The sequence below is a fragment of the Phyllopteryx taeniolatus genome, chromosome 8 (assembly GCF_024500385.1).
Source record: "Phyllopteryx taeniolatus isolate TA_2022b chromosome 8, UOR_Ptae_1.2, whole genome shotgun sequence".
In the NCBI taxonomy this organism is placed as follows: domain Eukaryota; kingdom Metazoa; phylum Chordata; class Actinopteri; order Syngnathiformes; family Syngnathidae; genus Phyllopteryx; species Phyllopteryx taeniolatus.
The window spans coordinates 7,382,792-7,408,403 of NC_084509.1; the positions used below are offsets into that span (position 1 = coordinate 7,382,792).

General features: G+C 40.7%; 1 protein-coding gene across 9 annotated transcripts in view; it reads left to right on the forward strand.

Moving 5' to 3' along the window:
* The window catches only part of mark4b (MAP/microtubule affinity-regulating kinase 4b), a 56,200-nt gene that overhangs the window by 22,462 nt on the left and 8,126 nt on the right, over positions 1–25,612 (forward strand). For 5 of the 9 annotated variants that reach the window (XM_061781347.1, XM_061781351.1, XM_061781345.1 and 2 more), the window contains 12 exons: positions 1,335–1,405; positions 1,571–1,627; positions 2,480–2,716; positions 2,796–2,915; positions 6,253–6,352; positions 6,437–6,546; positions 8,929–9,112; positions 9,185–9,405; positions 16,714–16,805; positions 19,785–20,072; positions 21,856–21,938; positions 25,533–25,569. In XM_061781347.1, the coding sequence (XP_061637331.1) occupies positions 1,335–1,405; positions 1,571–1,627; positions 2,480–2,716; positions 2,796–2,915; positions 6,253–6,352; positions 6,437–6,546; positions 8,929–9,112; positions 9,185–9,405; positions 16,714–16,805; positions 19,785–20,072; positions 21,856–21,938; positions 25,533–25,569 (1,600 nt within the window). Of the gene's footprint in view, positions 1–1,334; positions 1,406–1,570; positions 1,628–2,479; positions 2,717–2,795; positions 2,916–6,252; positions 6,353–6,436; positions 6,547–8,928; positions 9,113–9,184; positions 9,406–16,713; positions 16,806–19,784; positions 20,073–21,855; positions 21,939–25,524; positions 25,570–25,612 lie in introns of all 9 variants that reach the window. The other 4 variants (XM_061781350.1, XM_061781349.1, XM_061781354.1 and 1 more) reach the window with 3 other exon arrangements.

The window sequence follows — 25,612 nt, forward strand, 5'->3', positions numbered from 1 at the left end:
TCCTCATTGGCACGTATCAGTGGGGAATGGCGACCCATCGTTGTTTGTTTCAGCTTTCATTCACCATTTTGTCTTTTTTCACTGCTCATAACTGCTCAAAAACAGTTGATATTCACCAGGTCTGTCGCAATTTTGTCATTTTTATCACGTATGACCACACGATTAAAGCGAAAACTTGCTGTTTCCCATGCGCTTCGAATTTGAATTTACCTTTCTTCTTTCATCTTTTTGCTGTTCTGCTTCCAATTTCTAACAAGGAGCTAGTACAAATGGGAGACGAACACTCACAAACTCAACATCACATGAACTGACAGCAGCCAATGTTAATCTACTTACACAATAAAGAAGTCCACATCACAGGCTGGAGTGGTCTCGTGACTTAGTTTAAAAAAAAAAAAGTAATGTACTGTGTGGGTTGGTGACTCACCTTCAGTTGTTTGGCCCAACATTCAAGACCAGATTGTGGCTTTCCTTTTTTCGCCAGATGGATAAATATTTACATAAACTACAGATGTTCAACTTACAGTGGTGTGAATTTAAGTTTTTTCCCCCCTTCCCAGTTTTTAAATGGTTGTTATTATTAAGGGAGACAAAATTCAAACCTACATGACCCTGTGTGAAAAAGTGATTGCCGCCCTTGTCAAAACAAAACTGTAGTTTATCATACCCGAGTTCAATTTCTCGAGCCACACCCAGGGTTGATGCTACCAAGTCTGTTCTTAATCAAGAAATCACTTAAATAGGACCTCCCTGATAAAGTGAAGCAGACCAAAACACTTTTTCACACCACTGTATTGGAGTTCGCAAAGAAAAAATGTGCTTTTGGTGTATTACTGAAGGAAGGACATGTAAAGGAGACAAATTATGTATTTTTTCCCCCCTACAGTTTCTTTTTTCCACACCCCCTATTTTTTTACACCCGCAAATATGGCTTCCATTAGCCATGACTACTAGGGACAAAGCTAGGTCCATTCATCCATTTGATGAGCCGGAGGCTATCCCAGCTGACTTTCGGCAAGAAGCGGCCACACCCTAGAGTGTCCGGATTAAAAAGGCAATTTTTCGTAATGTGGAATGTGAATGTTGCGAATTCCTTTCCTAAAGGTTATTCCACAGTCTCCACTTTGCTGCAGCGGTGCCCTCAGTCTCTTCTTAAATACAAGTAGTCGTTCTTATCAAAAAAAGGACACCCCAATTCTCCTCCACTGTTCTTGTTTGTGGAGTTCTCAGTTCCCCGGTAAAGAGCTGGTGTCATTTTGCACTATTACTATACTGTTGTTGTTTTACACTGCAATAAATGTCACTGATGTTGTTTTTTTTGTCTTTACTCGCAGGGGAGGTGTTTGACTACCTCGTGGCTCACGGGCGCATGAAGGAGAAAGAGGCCCGCGGCAAGTTCCGACAGGTTGGTTCCAACTTCAACCCACTTGTTCATGATAAATAAGATAAAAATACACGTTTGCTGCGTCATACACTGTAAAAAGTTAGTGAATTTCACAACCGTCGTCGTGAAATTCTTCATTGTATATTGTCTACTGTCCATGAAGCATGTTTTATTGTCTTTACACAGATCGTTTCAGCTGTCCACTACTGCCATCAGAAGAACATTGTTCACAGAGACTTGAAGGTGAGCACACACACCACAGTATAATAATATTTGACGGACACAATTTATGTAGAGAAAGTTGTTGGACTTAATAAATGATTAATTGTTAGGGATTCTGTCATATGTGTGGAATTGATTGTAGATTAAACGCTCCGCTGCAGTTAATTCACTCAACAACATGACCACGCTTGCATAGAAACAGAAGTTGACAAACAACAGCAAAAGAGATTCTCCCATCTCTTTAAATCTATTTTAAAAAATAGCAATTCATATCCATCCATCCATTTTCTGTAACGCTTATCCTCACTAGGGCCGCGGGCGTGCTGGAGCCTATCCCAGCTATCTTTGGGCGAGAAGCGGGGTACACCCTGAACTGGTTGCCAGCCAATCGCAGGGCACATATAAACAAACAACCATTCACACTCACAGTCACACCTACAGGCAATTTAAAGTCTTCATTTAATGGACTTTAATGCTCTTCATGCACTACCGTGCATGTTTTTGGGTTGTGGGAGGAAACCGGAGTCCCCGGAGAAAACCCACGCAAGCACAGGGAGAACAAGCAAACTCCACACAGGTGGGGCCGGAATTTTAACCTCAGAACTGTGAGGCGTATGTGCTAACCAGTCGGCCATTGTGCCGCCCAGCAATTCATATAGTAATCAAGGGACCCAAGGATACCTTATTTTATTATGGGTAGTTTCATTTATTTGATATAATAAAATAATATTGTTAAATAAAAGAATGGCACGGATCACACTTTGCCCTCCCCTGCCTAAGCACATTTATCTGCTACTTCAGATGTAAAAACATTTTGGGGACAAGTAAAAACATGTGCCACTATGACATCATCTGTTGTGATCTACCATTTAGGCGGAGAACCTGCTGCTGGATGCCAACTCCAACATCAAAATCGCTGACTTTGGCTTCAGTAATGAGTTCATGGCGGGTAACAAGCTGGACACCTTCTGCGGCTCTCCACCCTATGCCGCACCAGAACTCTTCCAGGGCAAGAAGTACGACGGCCCCGAGGTGGACATCTGGAGCCTGGGCGTCATCCTCTACACACTGGTCAGCGGCTCGCTCCCCTTTGACGGCCAAAACCTGAAGGTGGGCATAGGTTGTGGTTGTTCTTTCAAGTATCATTGTCTCTGTGGCCGAAACTCATCTGAATTTGTGTTGCATTCAGGAGCTGCGTGAGCGTGTCCTGAGAGGGAAATACCGCGTGCCCTTCTACATGTCTACAGACTGTGAGGGAATCTTGCGCCGCTTTCTTGTCCTCAACCCATCCAAGCGCTGTTCGCTGGAGGTGACCAGGGACACTTGTAGTAGGGCTCGGCCAAGAATTCAAGTTTACTTATCAGTGCAATCTGTTATTTCTTTGTTTTTTTTGCATCTGCCCCTGTTCACAGTGCAACCCCACTGAACAACGACATGTTCTGTGAACAAAGTGGTGCTAGTTTACGAAAGCACAGTCGGTGTTGCCAACTTAGCAATTTGGTAGCTATATTTAGTGACATTTCTGACCCCTCTGATGATTTTTATTTTTTTATTTTATTTTTTTTTTAAAGCAACAGCAGCTAATTTCTGCTAAGAAACAGACAACATGAGAAAACCTTTTTGTTTTACAAAAAGGAGCACAGTGGAAGGCAGTCGCACTCAACATTGCCAAAGACATTTATACATTGCAAAAGCAGTCATTTATCCACATTGGAAACTTTTACACCGAGGTATGTGCTTCCAAGCTGCAAATATGCTGACGTTGCCTTGCCTTACCTGTAAAATGCTACATTAACACAATCACTGCCATTGACAGCTTTTGAAGTCAAATATCCATGTTAACTCGGAAGGATGGCAGTGATGAGTTCAAGAAAGAACAGAAGGAGGTGCAGTGCAACTCTTAGACAACAGACACACGGACCCACTTGCTGTTTGGAAGGTTTAGGTACCGACAGTGCTGTGAAAAATATTTGTCTCCTCAAATTCTTATGTTTTTGCATAGTTTCCCCACTTTTAATGTTTGAGCTCACCAAACATAAACTCAAAGACCCCTTGTGACGATGAAAAATATTGGATCTCGTTTTCCCTCGCCTGGACGCGGGTCACCGAAAGAACAAGATCCCGGATACAAGCGGCTGAAATGAGTTTCCTCCGCAGGGTGTTCGGGCTTTCCCTGAGAGATTGGGTGAGAAGCTCAGTCATCCGGGAGGGGCTCAGAGTAGAGCTGCTACTCCTTCGCATTGTGGGGAGCCAGATGAGGGGGCTTGGGCATCTGATTAGGATGCCTCCTGGACGCCTCCCTTGTGAGGTGTTCCGGGCATTTGTCCCACCGGGAGGAAACCTCGGGGACGACCCAGGACATGCTGGAGAGACTACCTCTCCCGGCTGGCCTGGGAACGCCTCGGGAACCAAAGGGAGAGCTGGTTGAAGTGGCTGGGGAGAGAGAAGTCTTGGCTTCCCTATTAAAGCTACTGCCCCCGCGAGACGACCTCAGAAGCAGAAGAAAATGGATGGCTGGATCAGCAAACAAATGTAAATACCAGACAAATATAACCCAAGTGAACTTAAATTGCTGATTTAAGTGGGGATTTCATTTATTAAGGAAAACCTATATATTCAAAGTTACCTGGCCGTGTGAAAAAATAATTACCCCCTTTGTTAAATCATAAATTAATTGTGGGAAATCACAATTGTTGGTTACTTTGCACTGATCACACCCAAGCCTGATTACCTACAGACTTGGTCAATCAAGAAATCACTCAAACAAAATCTGTCCTGACCAAATCAAGTCAGACAAAAGATCTAAAAAAGCTGGAGCAAAATGACACGATCCAAAGAAATTCCAGAACAGTCGAGAACTAAAGTAATTGACATCTATCAGTCTGAAAAGTTTTACAAAAGCCATTTTTAAAGCTTTAGGATTCCACCGAACCGTAAGGAGAGCCATTATCATCACCTGGAGAAAACATTCCCAGGAGTGGCCGGCCTACAGAGATTACCCAAGAGAACAGCAATGACTCATCCAGGAGGTCACAAAGGAACTCAGGACAACCTCTAAAGAACTGCAGGCCTCCCTTGCCTCAGTTAAGGTCAGTGTTCATGACAGAACAATAAGGAAGAGACTGGGAAAAAATGACATCCATGGCAGAGTTCCAAGGCAAAAACCACTGCTGACCAAAAGTAACATGAAGGTCCGTCATACTTTTGCAAAAAAACATCTGAATGATTCCCAAGACTTTTGGGTGAATATTATATGGACTGACGAGATGAAAGTTGAGCTTTTTGGAAGGCGTGTGTCTCATTACATCTGGCAAAAATGTAGCAAAGCATTTTAAAAAAAGAACGTCATACAGACAAGTCAAACATGGTGGTGGTAGTCTGATGGTCTTGGGCTGCTTTTCTCCTTCCGGACCTGGACAACTTGCTGTGATTGATGGAACCATGAATTCTGCTCTTTAACAGAACATCCTGTAGGAAAATGTTCAGCCATCAGTTTGTGACCTCAAGCTGAAGCGCACTTGGGATCTGCAGCAGGATAACGATCCAAAACACACAAGCAAGTCAACTTCAGAATGGCTTAAGATAACAAAAATGAACGTTTTGGAGTGGCCTCGTCAAAATCCAGACTGGAATCCAATGGAAATGCAGTGGCATGACCTTAAAAAGGCAGTTCATGCTGGAAAAAAACAAAATTTTTGCTGAATTCAAACTATTCTGCAAGGAAGAGTGGGCCAGAATCTCCACAGAGATGTAAAAGCCTCATTCTCAGTTATAGAAAACGCTTGATTTCAACTGTTGCTGCTGCTGAGGATGGTCCAACCAGCTATTAGGTTTAGGGGGGGCCATTACTTTTTTCACACAGGGTCAGGTAACTTTGAATAGTTTTTTTTCCCTTAGTGAATGAAATCAAAATTTAAAAACTGCATTTTAAGTTCACTTGGGTTGTATTTGTCTGATATTTACATTTGTTTGATGATCATAAACATTAAAAGTGGGGAAATATAAAAAAAAAAAATATATATATATATATAAGAATTTGAAAAGAGAGGCAATACTTTTTCACAGCACTTTAAATTAGTGATCTGATAATCGAATCAGCAAGAGAGACATTCTCTCATCCTTTAAATATATTTAAAACACCAATTCCTATATTAATTGTTAATTTTAACCTCATTGTTGACCATTTACAGTTCCTCTGTCCAGACATGGACCAGTCATGTAGTTTTCTGGCTGATTTTATGTTTAATTGTTGAACATTTCAAATGCCGATTTAGTAAGGATAGTGTTTAAATGTATTTTCTGACAAATGGGACATTTTTCAAGAAGCACTAAGTTTGACATTATCTGTTTCAAAAAAATTATGCATTTCCATTATTTCTGTTGATGCAGGGAAAAGTACAGCACAACTGTTCCAAAGCTAATTTGGTTTTAGGATAAATAAAGCATGTTCCAAAAGGGAACAAAACAAAGAGCAAAACTACTCCTACGAGTGATGTACTGACATTGTCATTTTATGGGCACGCGAAGGGGAAAACATGGATTAAAATCTGAGATTTTTTTTTAAGGCCGTTTTGCCCGGCCCTATCTTGTAGACATGACAAGATCTAATAATACATACTCACTTATTTCCCGGGTGTCTTTACCAGCAAATCATGAAAGACAAGTGGTTGAACGTGAGCTATGACGGAGAGGAGCTGAAACCTCACAAAGAGCCCGAGGAGGACTTCGACGACACTGCCCGCATCGGTCAGTAAAACCCCCACAAAAGACCCTCGGAATGATGCAAACACTGAATTGAAGCCTGCGTGACTTTGAAACCTGGTGTTGCAGATGTGATGGTAGGGATGGGCTTCACCAGGGAGGAGATCCGAGATTCCCTGGTCAGTCACAAGTACAATGAGGTGACTGCCACGTACTTGCTGCTAGCACGCAAGAGTGAGGCAAGTATGGCATATGGGCTTGACGTTGTCTATATGATTCACGCCAAATATGATTGAAATTATCATTTACTTGAGATGCGATACAATTTACGATGCGATTTACTCTAATTGCAATAAAATACAAGTCACTCCAATTAAGATACGATTCACTCCAATTATGTCGCGATACGATACAGTCTGTTTCACTCCAATTATGACATGATACAATTCAATCCAATTACGATGTCATACGATATGGTGTAATTCACTTACAACAACAATGCCTTATAATACGACTCACCCCAATAAAGATGCGGTATGATAAGATTCAATTCACTGCAATTACGATATGTTGCGCTACGATACAATTCATTTTGAATACGATATGAAACTTAATTTCTTTTGCGATCTGGTACAATCTGACAGCAATTATGATGCATTGTGATACGATTCACTCCAGTTACAATACTATTCACTCATATTACAATGCAATACAATACAATAACTTTTGATTCCTTGTATGATTTAACATACCCTTTTGCTGTGACACTCATATATTTAACTCGGGTGCTGTCCATTTCTTCTGATCATCCTTAAAATGGTTCTACACCTTCATTGGAGTCCAGCTGTGTTTGATTACACTGATTGGACTTGATTAGGAAAGCCACACACCTGTATATATAAGACCTTACAGCTCACAGTGCATGCCAGAGCAAATGAGAATCATGAGCTCAAAGGAACTGCCAGAAGAGCTCAGAGACAGAATTGTGGCAAGGCACAGATCTGGCCAAGGTTACAAAAAAAATTCTGCTGCACTTAAGGTTCCTAAGAGCACAGTAGCCTCCATAATCCTGAAATGGAAGACGTTTGGGATGATCAGAACCCTTCCTAGAGCTGGCCGTCCGTTCAAACTGAGCAATTGGGGGAGAAGAGCCTTGGTGAGAGGGGTAAAGACGAACCCAAAGATCACTGTGGCTGAGCTGCAGAGATGCAGTCGGGAGGCGGGAGAAGGTTCTAGAAAGTCAACCATCACTGCAGCCCTCCACCAGTCGGGGCTTTAGGGGAGAGTGACCCGACGGAAGCCTCTCGTCAGTGAAAGACACATGAAAGCCTGCATGGGGTTTGCTAAAAAACACCTGAAGGACTCCAGGATGGTGAAAAATAAGATTATCTGGTCTGATGAGACAAAGATAGAAATTGTTGGCCTTAATTCTAAGTGGCACGTGTGGCGAAAACCAGGCACTGCTCATCACCTGTACAATACAGTCCCAACAGTGAAGCATGGGGATGACAGCATGCTGTTGGGGTGTTTTTCAGCAGCAGGGACAGGGAGACTGGTTGAAATCAAAGAAAAGATGAATGCGGCCAAGTACAGGGATATGTTGGACGAAAACCTTCTCCAGAGTGCTCAAAACCTCAAACTGGGCCGAAGGTTCACCTTCAAAAAAGACAATGACCCTAAGCACACAGCTAAAATACCGAAGGATTGGCTTCAGAACAACTCCGTGACTGTTTTTGAATGGCCCAGCCAGAGCCCTGACTTAAACCCAATTGAGCATCTCTGGAAAGACCTGAAAATGGCTGCCCACCAACGTTCACCATCCAACCTGACAGAACTGGAGAAGATCTGCAAGGAGGAATGGCAGATGATCACCAAATCCAGGTGTGAAAAACATGGTGCATCATTCCCAAAAAGACTCATGGCTGTATTAGCTCAAAAGGGTGCTTCTACTAAATACTGAGCAAAGGGTCTGAATACTTATGGCTGTGTGATATTTCAATTTTTCTTTTTTCATAAAAATGCAAAATATTTCAACAATTCTGTTTTTTTTCTGTCAATATGGGGTGCTGTGTGTACATTAATGTGGGGAAAAATTAACTTAAATGATTTTAGCAAATGGCTGAAATATAAAAAAGTACACATTTTAAGGGGGTCTGAATACTTTCCGTAGCCACTGTACCATCCCATTCACTAACAAAAACAATTTCCCCCAAATACGATTTGGTCCATTTAAAATCCGAATTATTCCAATTGTGATACAGTGCGGATAGGATTTACTCTAGTTACAATATAATTTACTCCAATCACAATATGATTCTATCCAATTACAATTCACTCCAAATACCGGACAATACAATGCAAGTCACTCCAGTTGCGATATTATTCAGTTTAATTACGATCCAGTGCACTGCGATACAATATGATAAGGAAGAACCCCTGTCACTTCAGTTACAATACTATTCTACTTCAATTTGGGTACGATTTAACCCAATTACAGCGATATAGAATTCTTGCCTCCAAAACGTTGATGATCTTAGGGTCACTTCTTCTATGACGTGCTCTTTACAATCCCAATAAAACACTGCTACAAAACTCATTGCAGTCACTGTCTGTTTTCTCAGGTCGAAAACAGTGTGACCCGGTCGGGTAGCAGTCTCAGTCTGGCTCGCGTCAGGCCCGGCACCATCGCCAATGGTACCAGCAAACACTCTACTTCCTCCTCTGGTGCTACTTCCTCCTCCTCAGCCCAGAAGCCACAACGCAGCGTCTCCACCTACCAGCGCCAGAGACGACACTCTGATTTCTGTATGACTTGATGATGTCATAGCATTACGGCCTCAAAATGGTCTTCATCGGCTTACATCTCTTGTTTTGTAGGTGGTCCGGCAGCACCCGGGTCGGCTCATCCCAAGCGAAGCCCTAGCGGTGTGGGAGAAGCAGCCGGGCTCAAGGAGGAGAGGCTCTCTGTCCGTAAACCCAGCAACAATGCCGTTGGCTCTCGGAGCATCCCAACACCCTCCAGTCCAATGGTCAGCTCTGCTCACAATCCCAACAAAGCCGAGATTCCCAACAGACGCAAGGATGCCAACTCTGCCACGGTACAGTCGGAAAATATTTAAACATTTATATTTTACAGTCAAGTTACATTCAAATCCATGCAGCCATGTGTTGTTGAGATTAGCATGTGGCAGATTTCAGGGAACTAAAACAGCAGCCAGATTAACCTGAGGTGAACTCTTTAATGTGTTTAAATACTCAAGAATACTCTTTTCTTGCCATGTATGCAATTCACTCCATTTGTGAGCTTTCAATTACGATAGCTTACTGTACTTACAATACTATTCACTCCAATTACGATACAATTCACTCACAATTGTGACACGATACGATTCACTCACAATTGCAATACAATTCAGTACAGTTACAATACAGTTAACGCCAATGACAATAATATTCGATTCACTCCAGTCGAATCACTCCAATTATGATAAATAGAATTCAATCCATTTTCCATGCGATGTGATCTGGTACAATATGATTCACTCCAGTTGTGATACAATTCACTCCAGTCGCAATATGATTCAACCCAATGATGATACCCTTTGAATCACTCAATTTTGATGCATACGATGCACTCCAATTACAATGCAATGCAACTCTCTACAATACGATTCACTGTAGTTACGGTTCACTCGATGACAAAAGCAGTCAATTAACTCAATACGATGCAATACAATTCATTCCAATTACAATCCATTGATCTACAGTAGTTTACTCCAGTAATTATACAACTCAATCAATGATAATGGAATACTCCAGTTATGATACATTACCATTCGTTCGAGGTACGATTCAATATGGTATGTGTGATCATATGATACGGTTTGCTCCAGGTATAATACAATTCAGTCCAATTACGATACGAGTCCATGCAGGCATATGTTGAGATTAACGTGTCAGATTTCAGTTAACTAAAACAGTAGCCAGATTAACCTGACATGAACTCTTTAATGTATTTAAATGCTTGTCTCCCTCCATACAGGGTTGCAGAGGTGGAAGATTCAAGTCACATGACTTGACTCAAGTCAGACTGGAGTCGGCAATTTTAGGACTTGCGACTTGCTTGTCTAAAACTTGTGAAAGACACGACTTATACTTGCAACACATGATAGTGTCAACAAGTTAGATGACAGGCCTATACACTAACATCTGCACTGGTAGCACTGGTGTGGTCAAACTTTTCAATTGGTCGCACCAGCACATGAGTTGGTCACACCCTTTTTTGAGCAGGTACAGCATGACCATGGTATACCATAGTATCGTCTTAAGTAAACATTCACTGATTTGAGATATATTTGCAAAATATTTTACTGTGAACAAGAAAATTGTCTGCAACAAGCAGTGGCTGACAAAATAGGTCAACTATTTAAAAAAATAAAAATAAAATCAAAAACCAAGGCTTTACTTTTATTTGAAAAAAATTTTGACTCAGAGGGGCCAGCTCATAATGAGGCCTACTAACCTACTTCTCCTGGGAAAACCACTTAATTTTAAGCATTGCCACAACAATGGGATTGACATGAATAAATCTAAAAACAATTGCATAAGTGTACCACCATATATATATGTTTTATTTTTTATTTATTTTTTTATTTTTTCCAAAAATCACAAGCACGATTTTATCATTTGATTATTCAGACTATTTTGCAATTGATTTACTAACAAAACAAGCCAATTTACCTATTTAAAATCATAGTGCTAAACAGAAAATAGATAAATAATTTCTACTGCAATTATTGCATTTTATGTTAATGATAGTTTGTTTTCCTATACAATCCTCATTAAAGCAGTCTGGGTTTCTTTAACTTTTATAAACGGGGTTGGGAAGATTACTTTAAAAAGAGTAGCTAGATAGACAGACAGAGAGACGGATTTGTTAGCTACATGACAGTGTTTGTTATAACTAGTGAAATGGAAACGAGAGACAAATTAAGCAGGCAATCTTTGCAGTTAGCGGTATTGGACCTCCTCCACACCCACACACCCTCGTAATTTTGAGATGCCGATTAATAACGTGTCCAGATGAATTGACAGCTCACGCTTGTCCAGATGTGGGTAGGAACGCGCTACATTTACTCCGTTACATTTACTCAAGTAACCATCCATCCATCCATTTTCTGTATTGCTTATCCTCACAAGGGTCGCGGGAGTGCTGAAGCCTATCCCAGCTATTTTCGGGCAGGAGGCGGGGTACACCCTGAACTGGTTGCCAGCCAATCGCAGGGCACATACAAACATGTTAAAGAGTAATGAAAGTTTTATTCTGTTACAATAATCGACATGAAGCTCGCTACTTTCCTTTATCACTAATTGCGTGTGCGATCTATCTTTAGACTTTGGTTTTCAACTTCTGCATCGGGCGGCGCTGCTCCGATTTACCGTGATTCCCACAGTGATGTTTGACTCAAGTTCACCAATCAAACGACACAAGAACGTCACGGCTGATCGGCTTTAATGTCATAATTCGTCGACCATTGATCGGCTCTGCAAAAGACATTTACTCCGCGTTGCCATAGTGCACAGTATATTTGAATCCAAAAGCTAGTTTATTTTAGCCTTGTCACATGTCTTTTGACATAGTACTGTAAATATCTGACCGCCAAAAAAAAAAAATGGCGATGTGGGACAGACAACACGTCTGAGACAGACAACACGTAATGCGTGGATCAGACGACAAGACAAATTTGGTCTTTCACGATTGCGCTGTGTCAGGCTACTGCAATAAAATCTTGTATTCCGATACAACCACATCCCGTTTTTTTATGATCAGTGGGCTTTATCCTGTATACTCAAACGCGACCGGATACACTCGTTGCCACGACAACAACAACCGATCGCGTCGTGTGTATTATAAGAACTAAATTGGGAAAAACGTGTGTTGGTGGTCACTGGTGCTCGGGAGAGTACTTTAATTAAAGGATTGGTTGAGGTATGTTCACATACTTTTAATACGTTACGGCTCACAAGGCAGGCAACAAAACGTTATGTAGCCTAGCAAGCTAGTGCTATCGCTAACAGTTGTACCGGCGTTCTGTTGAATCATGCTCTAAAGTTAAGGTGTGTGTGAAGTAATGTAATTACAATAAAGTAATTTAATTACAGTAAGTTAGCACCCATTATTTCTGTAATGTTGGTTTGACCTGACTGATTAGAATACATGACCTGACTAGAGCAGTGATTTCCAACCTTTATGTAGCCAAGACACATATTTTACAATTGAAAAATCTCACGGCACATCAACAAACAAAAATGTCACAAAAATTGGATACATTAATTCCTGCCATCTAATAGAAGAGCATTTACGGTATTTGTTCTGTCTGTCACTATGCCTCACTGGCATAAATAGATGAACAAAGATATATTTGTCAATATAATTTTTTGAGCAATGAACAAGTCATTTAAATAGACACATTGCTCCATCTTGTGATCGGATCGGTGATCGGTTATTGTTTTTTTTAAACTCGCTGATCGGCCCCAAAAATCCTGATCGTGTAAAACCTAATTTTAGTGGATAAAGCAAATAATGTTTCTGTAAGGCCCTATGCATGTTGTTTTTTTTCCACTTCAAAATTGAAATGGTGGCAGGTGAGTGTGGACTCCCATTGAACATGAGTTTGAATGTGATCACATTCAAGTCTATTTCAGTTGTTTATTTTTACCTCCCCTCTAAAAAAGATACAAAAATAAATCAGTTGAGTTATACAAATTTTATTTTATTTGACGTTCATGCTCTTGATTTAAAAAATTAATCAGAAGTTACTCACTAGTTACTCAGTATTTGGGTCGTTTTTTCACTGAGTACTTTCTTGCTCTTACTCAAGTAATTATTTACTTTTTACTTGAGTCATATTATTCTAAAGTAACAGTACTCTTACTTTAGTAAAATATTTGGGTACTTTACCCACCTCTGCACTTGTCTTTGAAAACATTATTTATAATGAATGAGTACTGCAGTGAACACAGTCCAAATAGTCACCACTTATTCCATTCCCTTTGTGTCGCTTTTTAAACGGGCTCATTTTAGAAAGCCCAGCGCCTGCAGTATCGTTATCAACTTGAGGCTAAACCCAATTCATGCCCATTTTATCCATTCAAGTGCGAACTGGTCGCCGTTTCTCCTTACGTCATCACAGCGTCCCGTCTCAGGGGTGTTTGAGTGATAAAAGCATTTAAGTCTGTTACCAAAAATGCACTTTTAGACCATTTTCAGCTGGCGGAAATTTTTGGTCACATGAATTTGTACTGTACTATATACTTTTTTTTTCTTCACCTGCTGGCCAGCCGATGTTTCATCATGAGTACCGTATGATTTGGCACCATTTGTTTGCGCTCTGTCACCACCAGCATCCTCCTCTCTTTTCTCCTTTGTTTTTCCAAAATAATCTGCGATAGAGGCATTTTTAAATAGCGAAACGTCACAAAGTTTTGTCTGTGACGCACATGTGCGTGTGTATGCGACGGTGCTGTGTATTATAGCGCATGTAGAATCTGGAAGAAGCTGCCAATTATGTTGCAGCATTGGCGTGGGTCGTTTCTAACTCAAAAAAGATTCATAACAATTTTCAAGACGGCACTCTCTCTTCACAACTGGAAAGCGTGCCGGAAGATGAGATTGCAGGTGGAAAAAAGGCAACTTTCATGCACTGCGCAAGTGCGACTAGATGAAAGTTTTATTGTACGAGCTAAAAAAAAGGTAGCAAATGCGACCAATTTGGTCGCAGACGCGAGCCTGAGTGCAGTTATACATATCCTAACATAACTTGCAATAACACAGCTCATTAGCTTACATTTTATTTCTGTAATGTAATATCACGTACAGGTTTTTAACGTGGTCACCACAGCATATGAAAAATAACCTGTAAACTAATAACAACGAGGACAAGTGTCATTCGTGTCACTATAAATTGAGTCAGTGGTTCTAAATGAGCCACCGGAATGAGTGATTAAAATAAAGTAATAAGGAGAAAGGAGTAATGCAGATGATGTTTCGATTGTTTGTTTTGCCATAACAAAATTTTTAAGGGTGGCTACATTCTGGCAACATTATCAAAATAATGTTAACTACTACAATTTACCGCAATTCTCCATTAGACAGGTAGCTCCAGTTATATTTTAACAGCAAAAAATAAACTGCATGCATAAACGTGCATTCATTTTGTAAGACAGGTTCGTGTTCTCTGATCTGTCTATGCTACATATTTTATTCAACAGTTGAACTGTTTATGCTTCTGGCTGCCATGCTTTTTGTTTCTGTTTATAATAGCTTTTCCAACTTGAGTCATATATACGTGTGTGTGTGTGTGTGTGTAATATGTACAGTGGGTACGGAAAGTATTCAGACCCCCTTAAATGTTTCACTCTTTGTTATATTGCAGCCATTTGCTAAAATCATTTAAGTTCATTTTTTTCCTCATTAATGTACACACAGCGCTCCATATCGACAGAAAAAACAGAATTGTTGAAATTTTTGCAGATTTATTAAAAAAGAAAAACTGAAATATCAGACAGCCATAAGTATTCAGACCCTTTGATCAGTATTTAGTAGAAGCACCCTTTTGAGCTAATACAGCGATGAGTGTTTTTGGGAATTATGCAACAAGCGTTTCACACCTGGATTTGAGGATCCTCTGCCATTCCTCCTTGCAGATCCTCTCCAGTGCTGTCAGGTTGGATGGTGAACGTTGGTGCACACCTATTTTCAGGTCTTTCCAGAGATGCTCGATTGGGTTTAAGTCAGGGCTCTGGCTGGGCCATTCAAGAACAGTCACGGAGTTGTTCTGAAGCCACTCCTTCGGTATATTAGCTGTGTGCTTAGGGTCATTGTCTTTTTTGAAGGTGAACCTTCGGCCCAGTTTGAGGTTTTGAGCACTCTGGAGAAGGTTTTCGTCCAGCATATCCCTGTACTTGGCCGCATTCATCTTTTCTTTGATTTCAACCAGTCTCCCTGTCCCTGCTGCTGAAAAACACCCCTACAGCATGCTGTCACCACCATGCTTCACTGTTGGGACTGTATTGTACAGGTGATGAGCAGTGCCTGGTTTTCAGCACACATGCCACTTAGAATTAAGGCCAACAATTTCTATCTTTGTCTCATCAGACCAGAGAATCTTATTTCTCACCATCTTGGAGTCTTCAGGTGTTTTTTTTTGCAAACTCCATGCGGGCTTTCATGTGTCTTCCACTGAGGAGAGGCTTCCGTCGGGTCACTCTGCTATAAAGCCCCGACTGGTGGAGGGCTGCAGTGATGGTTGACTTTGTAGAACTTTCTCCCAACTCCATCTCTGGAGCTCAGCCACAGTGATCTTTGGGTTCGTCTTTACCTCTCTCACCAAGGCTCTTCTCCCCCAATTGCTCAATTTGGCCGGACGGCCAGCTCTCTGAACGGTTCTGATCGTCCCAAACGTCTTCCGTTTCATAATTATGGAGGCCACTGTGCTCTTAGAAACCTGAAGTGCAGCAGAAATGTTTTTGTAACCATGGCCAGACCTGTGCCTTGCCACAATTCTGTCTCGTGAGCTCTTCAGGCAGTTCCTTTGACCTCATGATTCTCATTTGCTCTGACATGCACTGTGAGCTGTAAGGTCTTATATACACAGGGGTGTGGCTTTCCTAATCAAGTCCAATCAGCATAATCTAACACAGCTGGACTCCAATGAAGGTGTAGAACCATTTTAACGATGATCAGAAGAAATGGACAGCACCCGAGTTAAATATATGAGTGTCACAGCAAAGGGTATGTTAAATCATACAAGGAATCAAAAGTTATTGTATTGTATTGCATTGTAATATGAGTGATTAGTATTGTAACTGGAGTGAATCGTTAAATATATGAGTGTCACAGCCAAGGGTCTGAATACTTATGGCTGTGTGATTTTTCAATTTTTCCTTTTTAATAAATCACCCAAAATTTCAACAATTATGTTTTTTTTCTGTCAATATGGGGTGCTGTGTGTACATTAATGAGGGAAAAAAATTATTTTAACAAATGGCTGCAATATAACAAAGAGTGAAAAATTTAAGGGGGTCTTAAAATTTTCCGTACCCACTGTAAAATATACACTCAGTTGTTATTTAACTTATGGGTGTACATATACTTCTTTTTTTTATGATCAGCAAAAAAATAAACCATTTTATCACCCCTATATATAGGTTGTAACTGAACGAGTTGATTCACAACTTGCTTGAAATTTAGTGGGGACTCGATTTGACTTGCTTGAAACTTAATTTAGTATGTGACCTAAACCCACCTTTGCTGAGTTGGACTTGTTGATTTCTTGATTGTCTTTGTCGTTCTTGTTGATTTCTTGATTGTCTTTGTCGTTTTTTGTTTTTTTTCCCTCCCCTAGAATAACGTCTCAGCTAGTGGCATGACACGAAGGAATACGTACGTGTGCAGCACGGACAGACACTCGTTGCTGCAAAATGGCAAAGAAAACAGGTGAGTAGTATAAGTATTAATATATGATGATGTATCTCCCCTCCTTTCTGAATACTGGAATGCCCAAGTAATAGGATCAGGGTGAAAAACACTGGGCCAGATATATTTGTCTCCCATGTTTGGAGTGGATAAAGAGTTATAACTGCACAAGTGTGTGAGTGTGTGTGCATGTTTGTGTGTGTTTGTATGCGTGTCACATGCATTTATACAGCTGGTATGAGCTGTGTTTTGTTGTGACAGATGGCGATGTGTTTCTCTTTGTCAGAGACCATCAGCTCTTTTTTCTTTACCATTTTCTCGTTTCCTTCCACGTCTTTTTCCTTACTTATACGTAGCTCTGGACACTACAGTATTATAGCCCATAGTCTCCACTTATCTGCAGCTGTCTGTTTTCTTGCTGCCTTCAGTCTCCTGTCCAGTAAACTTGGTCTCCTTGCTGCAGGCAACGACCACATCTTGTTGAGTAGATACAGGATGCTAGCTTGGATACAGGCTCTTATACTACCTGGAGCCTCAAGTCAGGTGATTTGTCAGTCTCAGAGGAACATAATGTAAGATTACCTTCAAAGTTAACCACTAGCATAATTTCATTAAAATTAAATTAAAATAAACTTACTTGCCCTTTGAAGACTCCTGACAGTCACTTATTGGAGAGGGAACAGTATGAAAATCATTTCATTACATTTTATGCTGCAGGTATTGCTGAAATTAATAAATCTTCACGATATTCAAGTATCGGGAGTTCCATTTCCGGCAGCACATCTGCCTCACAGTTCTGAAGTTTGGGTTTCTCTTTGGCGTTTGCATGTTGCATGGGGTTTTCCTCTTACATTCCAAAAAACGTGCATGTTGGCTTCAATGAGGACTCTAAAATTTTCAGAGTGATTGTTTTCTTGTCTATATATATATATATATATGTGTGTGTCTATATGTGCCCTCTGATTGACTGCTTATCAGTCCCGGGTGGACCCCAGCTCACACCCAAAGTCAGCTAGGATAGGCTCCAGCTTAGCTGCTTCCTGAATGAGGACATTTGCTACAGAAAATGGATGGATGGAAGTTCCATTTCCTGTTCTATGGGTTATACTTCCCCCTTTTTTTTTTTACTCCAGAAAAGTTTTAGCGAATATTTGCTTTTTGCTTTTTTTCTTTCCTTTTATCTTGTAACTACAATATATAATAATATATAACATAATCATATATAATATATAATTGTCGTGATTTGTTTTTGTGCATGTTCAAAAACAAGAGAGAGTTAGAAAATGAGAGAGGGTGCATCAAATAGGGGAAAGCATTGTGGTGATGAAGTGGCGACTGGCACAGTGGCCACATCAACACCCTCTGCCCCCCATCAGACATTTGCCTCTGAGGCTTTGTCAATGTGATGCCATACCAGGATGCTCGATGGGGTAAATACGTGCAGGTCCACACGCATACACACACACACACACTTATTTTTTATGATATTGATTATTATATTTTCAACACCTGAAAATGTGCGTGTAGACGGTTAATAGCTGTCTTGAAAAAGGTGATGCAACATGTAGCCTTTAGCCAAAGGTTATTTTTCTATTCTACATGCAGTGGTACTATGACTTAGGAGTTTAATTCATTCCATGACCACGCTCATACGGTGCATCCGCAAAGTATTCATAGCGTTTCACTTTTTCCACATTTTGTTAAGTTACAGCCTCATCCCAAAATGGAATAAATTCATTTTTTCCCTCAAAATTCTACACCCAACACCCCATAATGATGTGAAAAGTGTTTTTGAATGTTTGCAAATTTGTTAAAATTAAACTGAGACATCACATGTACGTAAGTATTATAAGTATACAGCCTTTGAAAAATCATGTTGTCATTACGGGGTGTTGTGTGTAGAATCGTACGGAAAATAATAATTTATTCCATTTTGGAGCAAGGCTGTAGCATATCAAAATGTGAAAAAAGTGAAATGCTGTGAATACTTTCCGGATGCACTGTAACTCAAACCACAAACCATCTCAAATCAACTTTGCCCATTGAAATGAATGGAAATGCCATTGATCTGTTCCAGCCCCCCAAAAAACACTTAATCAGAAAAATATTGTGTTCGCATTGCATTTGTGTTCAAATATCAGTATTTTAAAGGTTTGTAACTACTGCAAAAGGAATGCTAGTTTCGTTAGCCTGTTTTGCATTGGGTTTTAGCATTTCGCTCGCGGACTTTTGTAATACAAAGTTATTTGGTTAAATTCACAAGGTGAAATTCTCTGTTTTATGTTCAGTTTTACAGTAAACTGGTAGTAGCAATAAACGGCTTGAAGCAAGCACATTGATCCTTTTTTTGTGTGTGTTTTTGTGTTTTCTTTTGTTTTGCTGTCTGTCAGTTTCGGCATGGTCAGGGAGGGGAGAACAGACATAATTCAATTTTTCTCACTTTGTGTGGACTCACTTTCTTAGGTCCAAATTTAGAAAAAAAAAGCTCACTCGTAACTTGAAATTTGGCTCACAGCACAAAGCAAATCAACTGAGCGACGTCTTGTAACTCAAAAAACCCATTGGTTTGGGCACTTGTAAGTAAAGGTACCACTGTAACTGCAACCATTTGTGTATTTTGTGATCATGAGACGGCTCAATCTTTTGTGTGTGACAGCAGCTGCCGTGTTCATCGGAAGACTTCGTGTTCTGCTTTCTGTGTGTTTACTCTGTCCAACCACTCCTCCTGGTGAAGCAGCATGTGGCTCATTGCCATGGTGAAATGCGTGTGTGCGCGGGGGGAGGGTGTTTGTGTGCATGAGCGTGTGTGTGTTTCTCTGTTGTGGGTATGCATGAACGTGTGTGTGGTATCTAGAGCGTATGAAAAGCAGCCTGAGGGTAATATTGGGGGGTAGGTCTGTACATGCGTTATTGCTTCATGAGAAGAAAAATGTCGTCCGAGAACTCCACTCAGGAAATAAACATTGTTCATCCTCTGCCCCTCCCCAACCCCTCCTCCAGTTCCTTTTCCCACCGGTTGGCCCCCGCCTCTCCCTCCACCCACAGCATCACCGGCGCGTCGGCTTCGTCGTCGTCCTCGACCTCCACGCCCTCCTCACGTCTCTTCCGGGGCTCCACGGCCAGGAGCACCTTCCACGGCGGGCAAATCCGAGACCGGAGGCCGCCCTTACACATGGCGCCGGCCTCGCCCACACTGCCGCACGACACCAGCGGCACTCCGCCCAGTGCCAGGACCCCACGCGCCACCAGCAACCTGCTCAGCAAGCTCACCTCCAAGTTGACCCGGAGGTAAGCGGAGAAGCCGTGGGAGAAAATGGCGAGTAGAAAAAGCGTCTGCTGACTGTGTGGACTAACGTCGTGGCAAATTAATTGGCACGCTAAAAACGGACATTTCAAAGTGTACTGGATGATGTCGTACTGTGGACTGATGTTAATGACTTCTACTTGTTCATAAAGAGTTCATCTACTAACATGTCAGCTTTTATTCTTTTTTTAGTGAAGCTTGACAAGTTGTCCGCCTCAGGTTTTAACCTCGTTTCCACCAAGCAGTACAGTTTGGTTCAGTATTGTTCAGGTAAACCCTTTTCAGCTTTGAGTTTCAGGGGTAGGGGTGTGTAAGCGGGATGGCGATAACTGCGCACATTACCCAACATCATAGTGTACCAGCCTTGTTTCTAGTTTGATTCGGTGCGGTTTGCGTCAGGTAAATCCTGATCAGGTTTGTGTGTGTATTGCAGGTGCTTGCAAGTGGGATGGCAATAGCTGCGTAAGCTACATAAAAGTCTGACATCGTAGTGTACAGTTTTGTTCAGTTCAGTTTGGTACGGTTCAGGTAACTCCTGAGCAGTTCTGTGGGGTGGAGATAGCTGTGTCAGCCATCATAGCGCCGCTTTCCCACTGCATGGTAACATCTCAGCACACCTCTACTTTTCTTTGATGCTTTTTCATTGGCAAAAGCAGACAGTATGAGGTAATGTTTCTGAAGCGTGAAAACCTTGACTTGAACTGACAAAAAGTAACGTGTGCTAACTTTAGCTTACATTGTTGCTGTTCCGCGATTCTCTGATATTATGCTCCATAGTTTCCACTTGGCTATTGCGCTCCATTTTCTCTCAGCCATCAGTCTCTGCTCTTCTCTTTGCTGTGACTTATCGCCACATGGCGAGAAGCGTGTCTCCTAGAAAAAAATTTAAATGCCGTGTTTTTTGCCCTTTTTACATTGCACGGTACCAACTCAGCACACCTCTATTCACTACTGAGAGTCTTCCATTGGCAATAAGCAGGTACTCTGAGGTACTGTTTCTAGGAGATGCTCAGCCAAGTCTTGCAAGTGTGCAAAAAAAGTTCTAATGATGCTAATGTTAGTTTACCCTTTTGCTGTGCCTTAGCTCTCCACAGCTACTCTCCATAGTCCCCACTTGGCTGCAGCTCTCCGACATACCATTCCATTTCTTACGTGGAAAACCAACAAAGATTCTGTCAACTCTTCAACAGACTGCTGTTCAACAGAGTGTGTAACTCCCTCCTTCCACAAGTGCACACCTGTGTTTGGCACCCCAACGAAACGCTGCTACCAAGTGGGACTGTTAATGGAACCTTTTACTATAGAAGCGCGCTGAACTGATCCGAACCATACAGCTTTGTGGAAACGAGGGTTTAATTAAAGCAACCCCTTAGTTGTCACTCATACTGAGGAATCATCTCACTGTATGATGTCACTTCCTGTATTGAAGTGTATCCCTGTAGTTTTCGTGACACATCACAACATATTTGAGCACGTTTACGACTGGTGCCTCGTGATGGCGTCCAACTGAGGCGGACAAGTTTCCCTTCCACGCGCGGCGCTCCGCTGATTGTTGTTTTTCCGTGTTTGTTTGACTGTCTAACCACGTTTGCTTCCCCTCGCCAGTCACCAGCCGATCTGCCATCCTGTCTTCTTTTTCAATTTTCTGCTTTGTTTCCTCTAAAACTCCATATTGTTTTCCTCCCCCCCTCCCCTCCCACTTTCTTTCTTTCTTTGCTCTGACACTGCTCTTGTTGTGTCATTCCACACCTCTTCCTCTTCTCCCAGGGTCACTCTTGACCCTTCTAAGCGTCAGAGTTCAAACAAATCCGTGTCAGGCTGCAACCTCCCGCAGGCCACAAATACAGTTAGTAAGTCTTCCTTTCCCATCTTTTCTGGCTGCTATGTGTCTCACTATTTGCCCATCTATACAGTACCGTGAAAAAGTATTGGGCCCCCTTCTCAAAGATTTTTGCAGTTTCCCCACTGTAATGTTTAAAATCATCAAAGACGTGTAAATATCAGAAAAATATAACCCAAGTTAACTTAAAATGCCGTTTTTAAATTGTGATTTTGATTAAGGAAAAAAACGTATTCAGTTACCTGGCCCAGTGTGAAAAAGTAATTACCGCCCTTGTTAAATCATGAACTAATTGTGGCTTTTGTTTAATTTTCACTGATCACACCCAAGCCTGGTTACTTCCAGACCTGTTGAATCAAGAAATCACAAAATCAAGTGGGACAAAAGATCTAAAAAAAGCTGCAACAAAATGACACGATCCAAATAAATTCCAGAACAGTCAAGAATTAAAGTAATTGACATCTATCGGTCTAGAAAGGGTTAAAAAAAAGCTTTAGGATTCCAGCAAACCATAGGGAGAGCCATTATCCTCACATGGAGAAAACATTAAACAGTGAACCTTCCCAAGAGTGGCTGGCGTACAAAGATTATTCCAAGAGAACAGCAATGACTTATCCAGGAGGCCACAAAGGAACTCCGGACATCTTCTAAAGAACTGCAGGCCTCCCTTGCCTCAGTTAAGGTCAGTGTTAATGACACAACAACAAGGGCAAAAACGGTATCCATGGCAGAGTTCCAAGGCGAAAACCACTGCTGACCAAAAAGAATATAAAGGCTTGACTTACTTTTACAAAAATCTGAATGGTTCCCAAGATTTTTGGGAGAATATTATACGTTCTGACGAGGTGAAAGTTGAGCTTTTTGGAAGGTGTGTGTCTCATTAGATCTGGCGTAAATGTAGTAGCACAGCATTCCAGAAAAAGAACATCACTCCAACAGTCAAACATGGTGATGGGAGTGTGATGGTCTTGTGCTGCTTCACTCCTTCAGGACCTGGACAACTTGCTGTGATTGATGGAACCATGAATTCTGCTCTTTAACAGAACATCCTGTAGGAAAATGTTCAGCCATCAGTGTGTGACCTTAATCTGAAGTGCACTTGGGTTCTGCAACAGGATAATGATCCAAAACACACCAGCAAGTCAACTTGTGAATGCCTTAAAAAACAAAATGAAGGTTTTGGCGTGGCTTAGTCAAAGCCTAGACTTGAATCCGATTGAAATGCAGTGGCATGTCCTTAAAAGACCGTTCATGCTCGAAAACCATCAATTTTTGCTGAATTCAAACAGTTTTGCAAGAAAGAGTGGGGCAAAATATCTCCACAGAGATGTGAAGGACTCCTTGCCAGTTATAGAAGACACTTGATTTCAGTTGTTGCTGCTGAGGATGGTCCAACCAGTTATTAAGTGTATGGGGCCATTACACAGGGCCAGGTAATTCTGAATAGTTTTTTTTCCCTTAAGGTAAATAAATAAAATAAATGAAATCACCATTTAAAAACAACATTTGAAGTTCACTTGGGTTATATTTGATATTTACATGTGTTTGATGATCTTAAACATTAAAGTGGGGAAACTAAGCCAAAATAAAAGAATTTGAGAAGGGAGCCAAGACCTTTTCACAGCACAGTATGTCTATCCGTGTGTCTATATGTCCTTATCACTGGTTGGAGTCCACTGTAGTCATACAAACATGTATTGGCAGCAACATGTAAGATTTATATTAATAAATATTCATTATAAAAAATGTTAAATCATAATTTGTGTCTCACGGCACAGCTCTAACCAGAAACGACCCAAGTGTCTGTCTGCACTGTTTCTGTGTGTGTTTGTCAGTCGGTCTGTCTGTCTGTCTGTCTGGTAGAGAAAGAGAGAGAGAGTGAAAGTGTAAGTGTATGATGGGAGTGCATGTGTGTGGCTTGGTTGTGGTCTGCTGAGCCGCCACCTGTGGGCTAAATGAGGCACAACATTTCTGGACAATTGAGATGGTTTCTTGTGAAAGGAAACTACAGTATCGGACGTCTGTATGTTTGGACCTTCTGTCGCCAAATAATGCAGGTATGTGTGTGTGTGACAATAGGAGGAGACATGAAACTTTATTGGGTTTGATGAGTTTGTACAAAGGACTAGGTCACACGGAAAATAAAAAATAGTTAACCAATTTCGGAGCAAAATGTAATCTTAAGAGAAAAAAAATGCTTTTTCAAGATGGATAATAATCAAGTGACTGTCAAAATTATAATAATTTAAACATTTTACGCACAAAACTACAACTTGTCATTGCAATCAAAATTATGACTTAGTAAAATTATGACTTCTCGTAAAAAAAAAAATAAATACTGAAAATATTAGGACTATACTAACAGAATTATTTTCTAAAAATGCGATCTTTTTGTCACAAAAATTTAATTTTTTTTTTCTTTCTCCTAGTAATATTGAAAAGTTTTTCTCACATTCTAGTAAAATTACGCTGTTTTGGAACAAAGTATGACTTTACTCAGGTAACTTATTATATTTATTATTCTGACTTTTTCCCTCGCACAATTCTAGTAAAATTACACTATGATGTACAAAAATACATTATTGTTCTGGGAGTATAACTTTTTTTTCTCGCAGAAATGTCTTTATTCTTGTAACATTTAAACTTCTCTTTGTTCTGGCAATATTTTGACTTTTTTTCTTGTGATATTTTCCTCGAATGTAGAGATGTTTTCCTCACAAGAATGACTTTTTTTCCCTCACAAAAGTATGACTCCTACAGCTTTTTAAAATATGACTTTGTTCTTAAAATTTTTATTTTTTTTATTCCCAATAAAAAAGCTTTATTCAATTTTTTTCCTCACAAAAATTACTTTGCTCTTGTAATAATTCCCACAAAACTCAACAAAATCAGACTTTATTCTTGCAACAATTAGTATTTTTTTCTTATTTATTCTTATTTTTTTTTTTTACAGCGTGGCCCTCATCAAACTCAGTCATGTTTACTTGTCATGTGATTCAACACAAGTGGAGGTGACTTTTAAAGTTTAGAGTTTTTGCCGAAGAATGGAAATGTCTGCACGTTGGTTTGCACGTGGTTTTAGAGGGTGGCGGCTTGTGCATCTTGAGCGAGTGTGTGCTGTTTTCCAGCAAGATTAGCGATGTTAATCTGGATTTACGCTGCTGTTGATTGAATCAACATCTTACACGTCTTTTGTTTTTTTCAGCTGCTGCTATTCTTTTTATTCTTCTGCTGTCTTCTCTTCATGCACCTGTGCTATTTTTCTCCACATTTATTCAGCCTCACGTCACGTTGTTGTCGTTGTTAGCAAACAAGTCACACAACAAGTCTGTGTGGGGTGAAGATAAAATCAGTAACAACACAGATGTTGTCATGCAGATCACATGACTTTGTTGTGTGAAGACAGGATGGTCGTTATGTTCATTATGTGTGCTGTTTACATCCGCCCACTGATCAGTGTGATGGATGAGTAGCCGTGTTCTGTGTTGTGATTGGTGGAGTCGTTGAGGTAGAACTTGTGCAGGAAGGAAGCGTGTTTTTCAATGTTGTTTTTGCTGGTTGTTTTCTAATGAACACCTTTTTTTTTCCCTCTTGAGGGTCACAGACGAACCTGAGAGAATCATCAGATCTCCGGTCACAAGGTGAGAGAGTCACTTGAAAGATTTTCAATCTATATTTATCAGC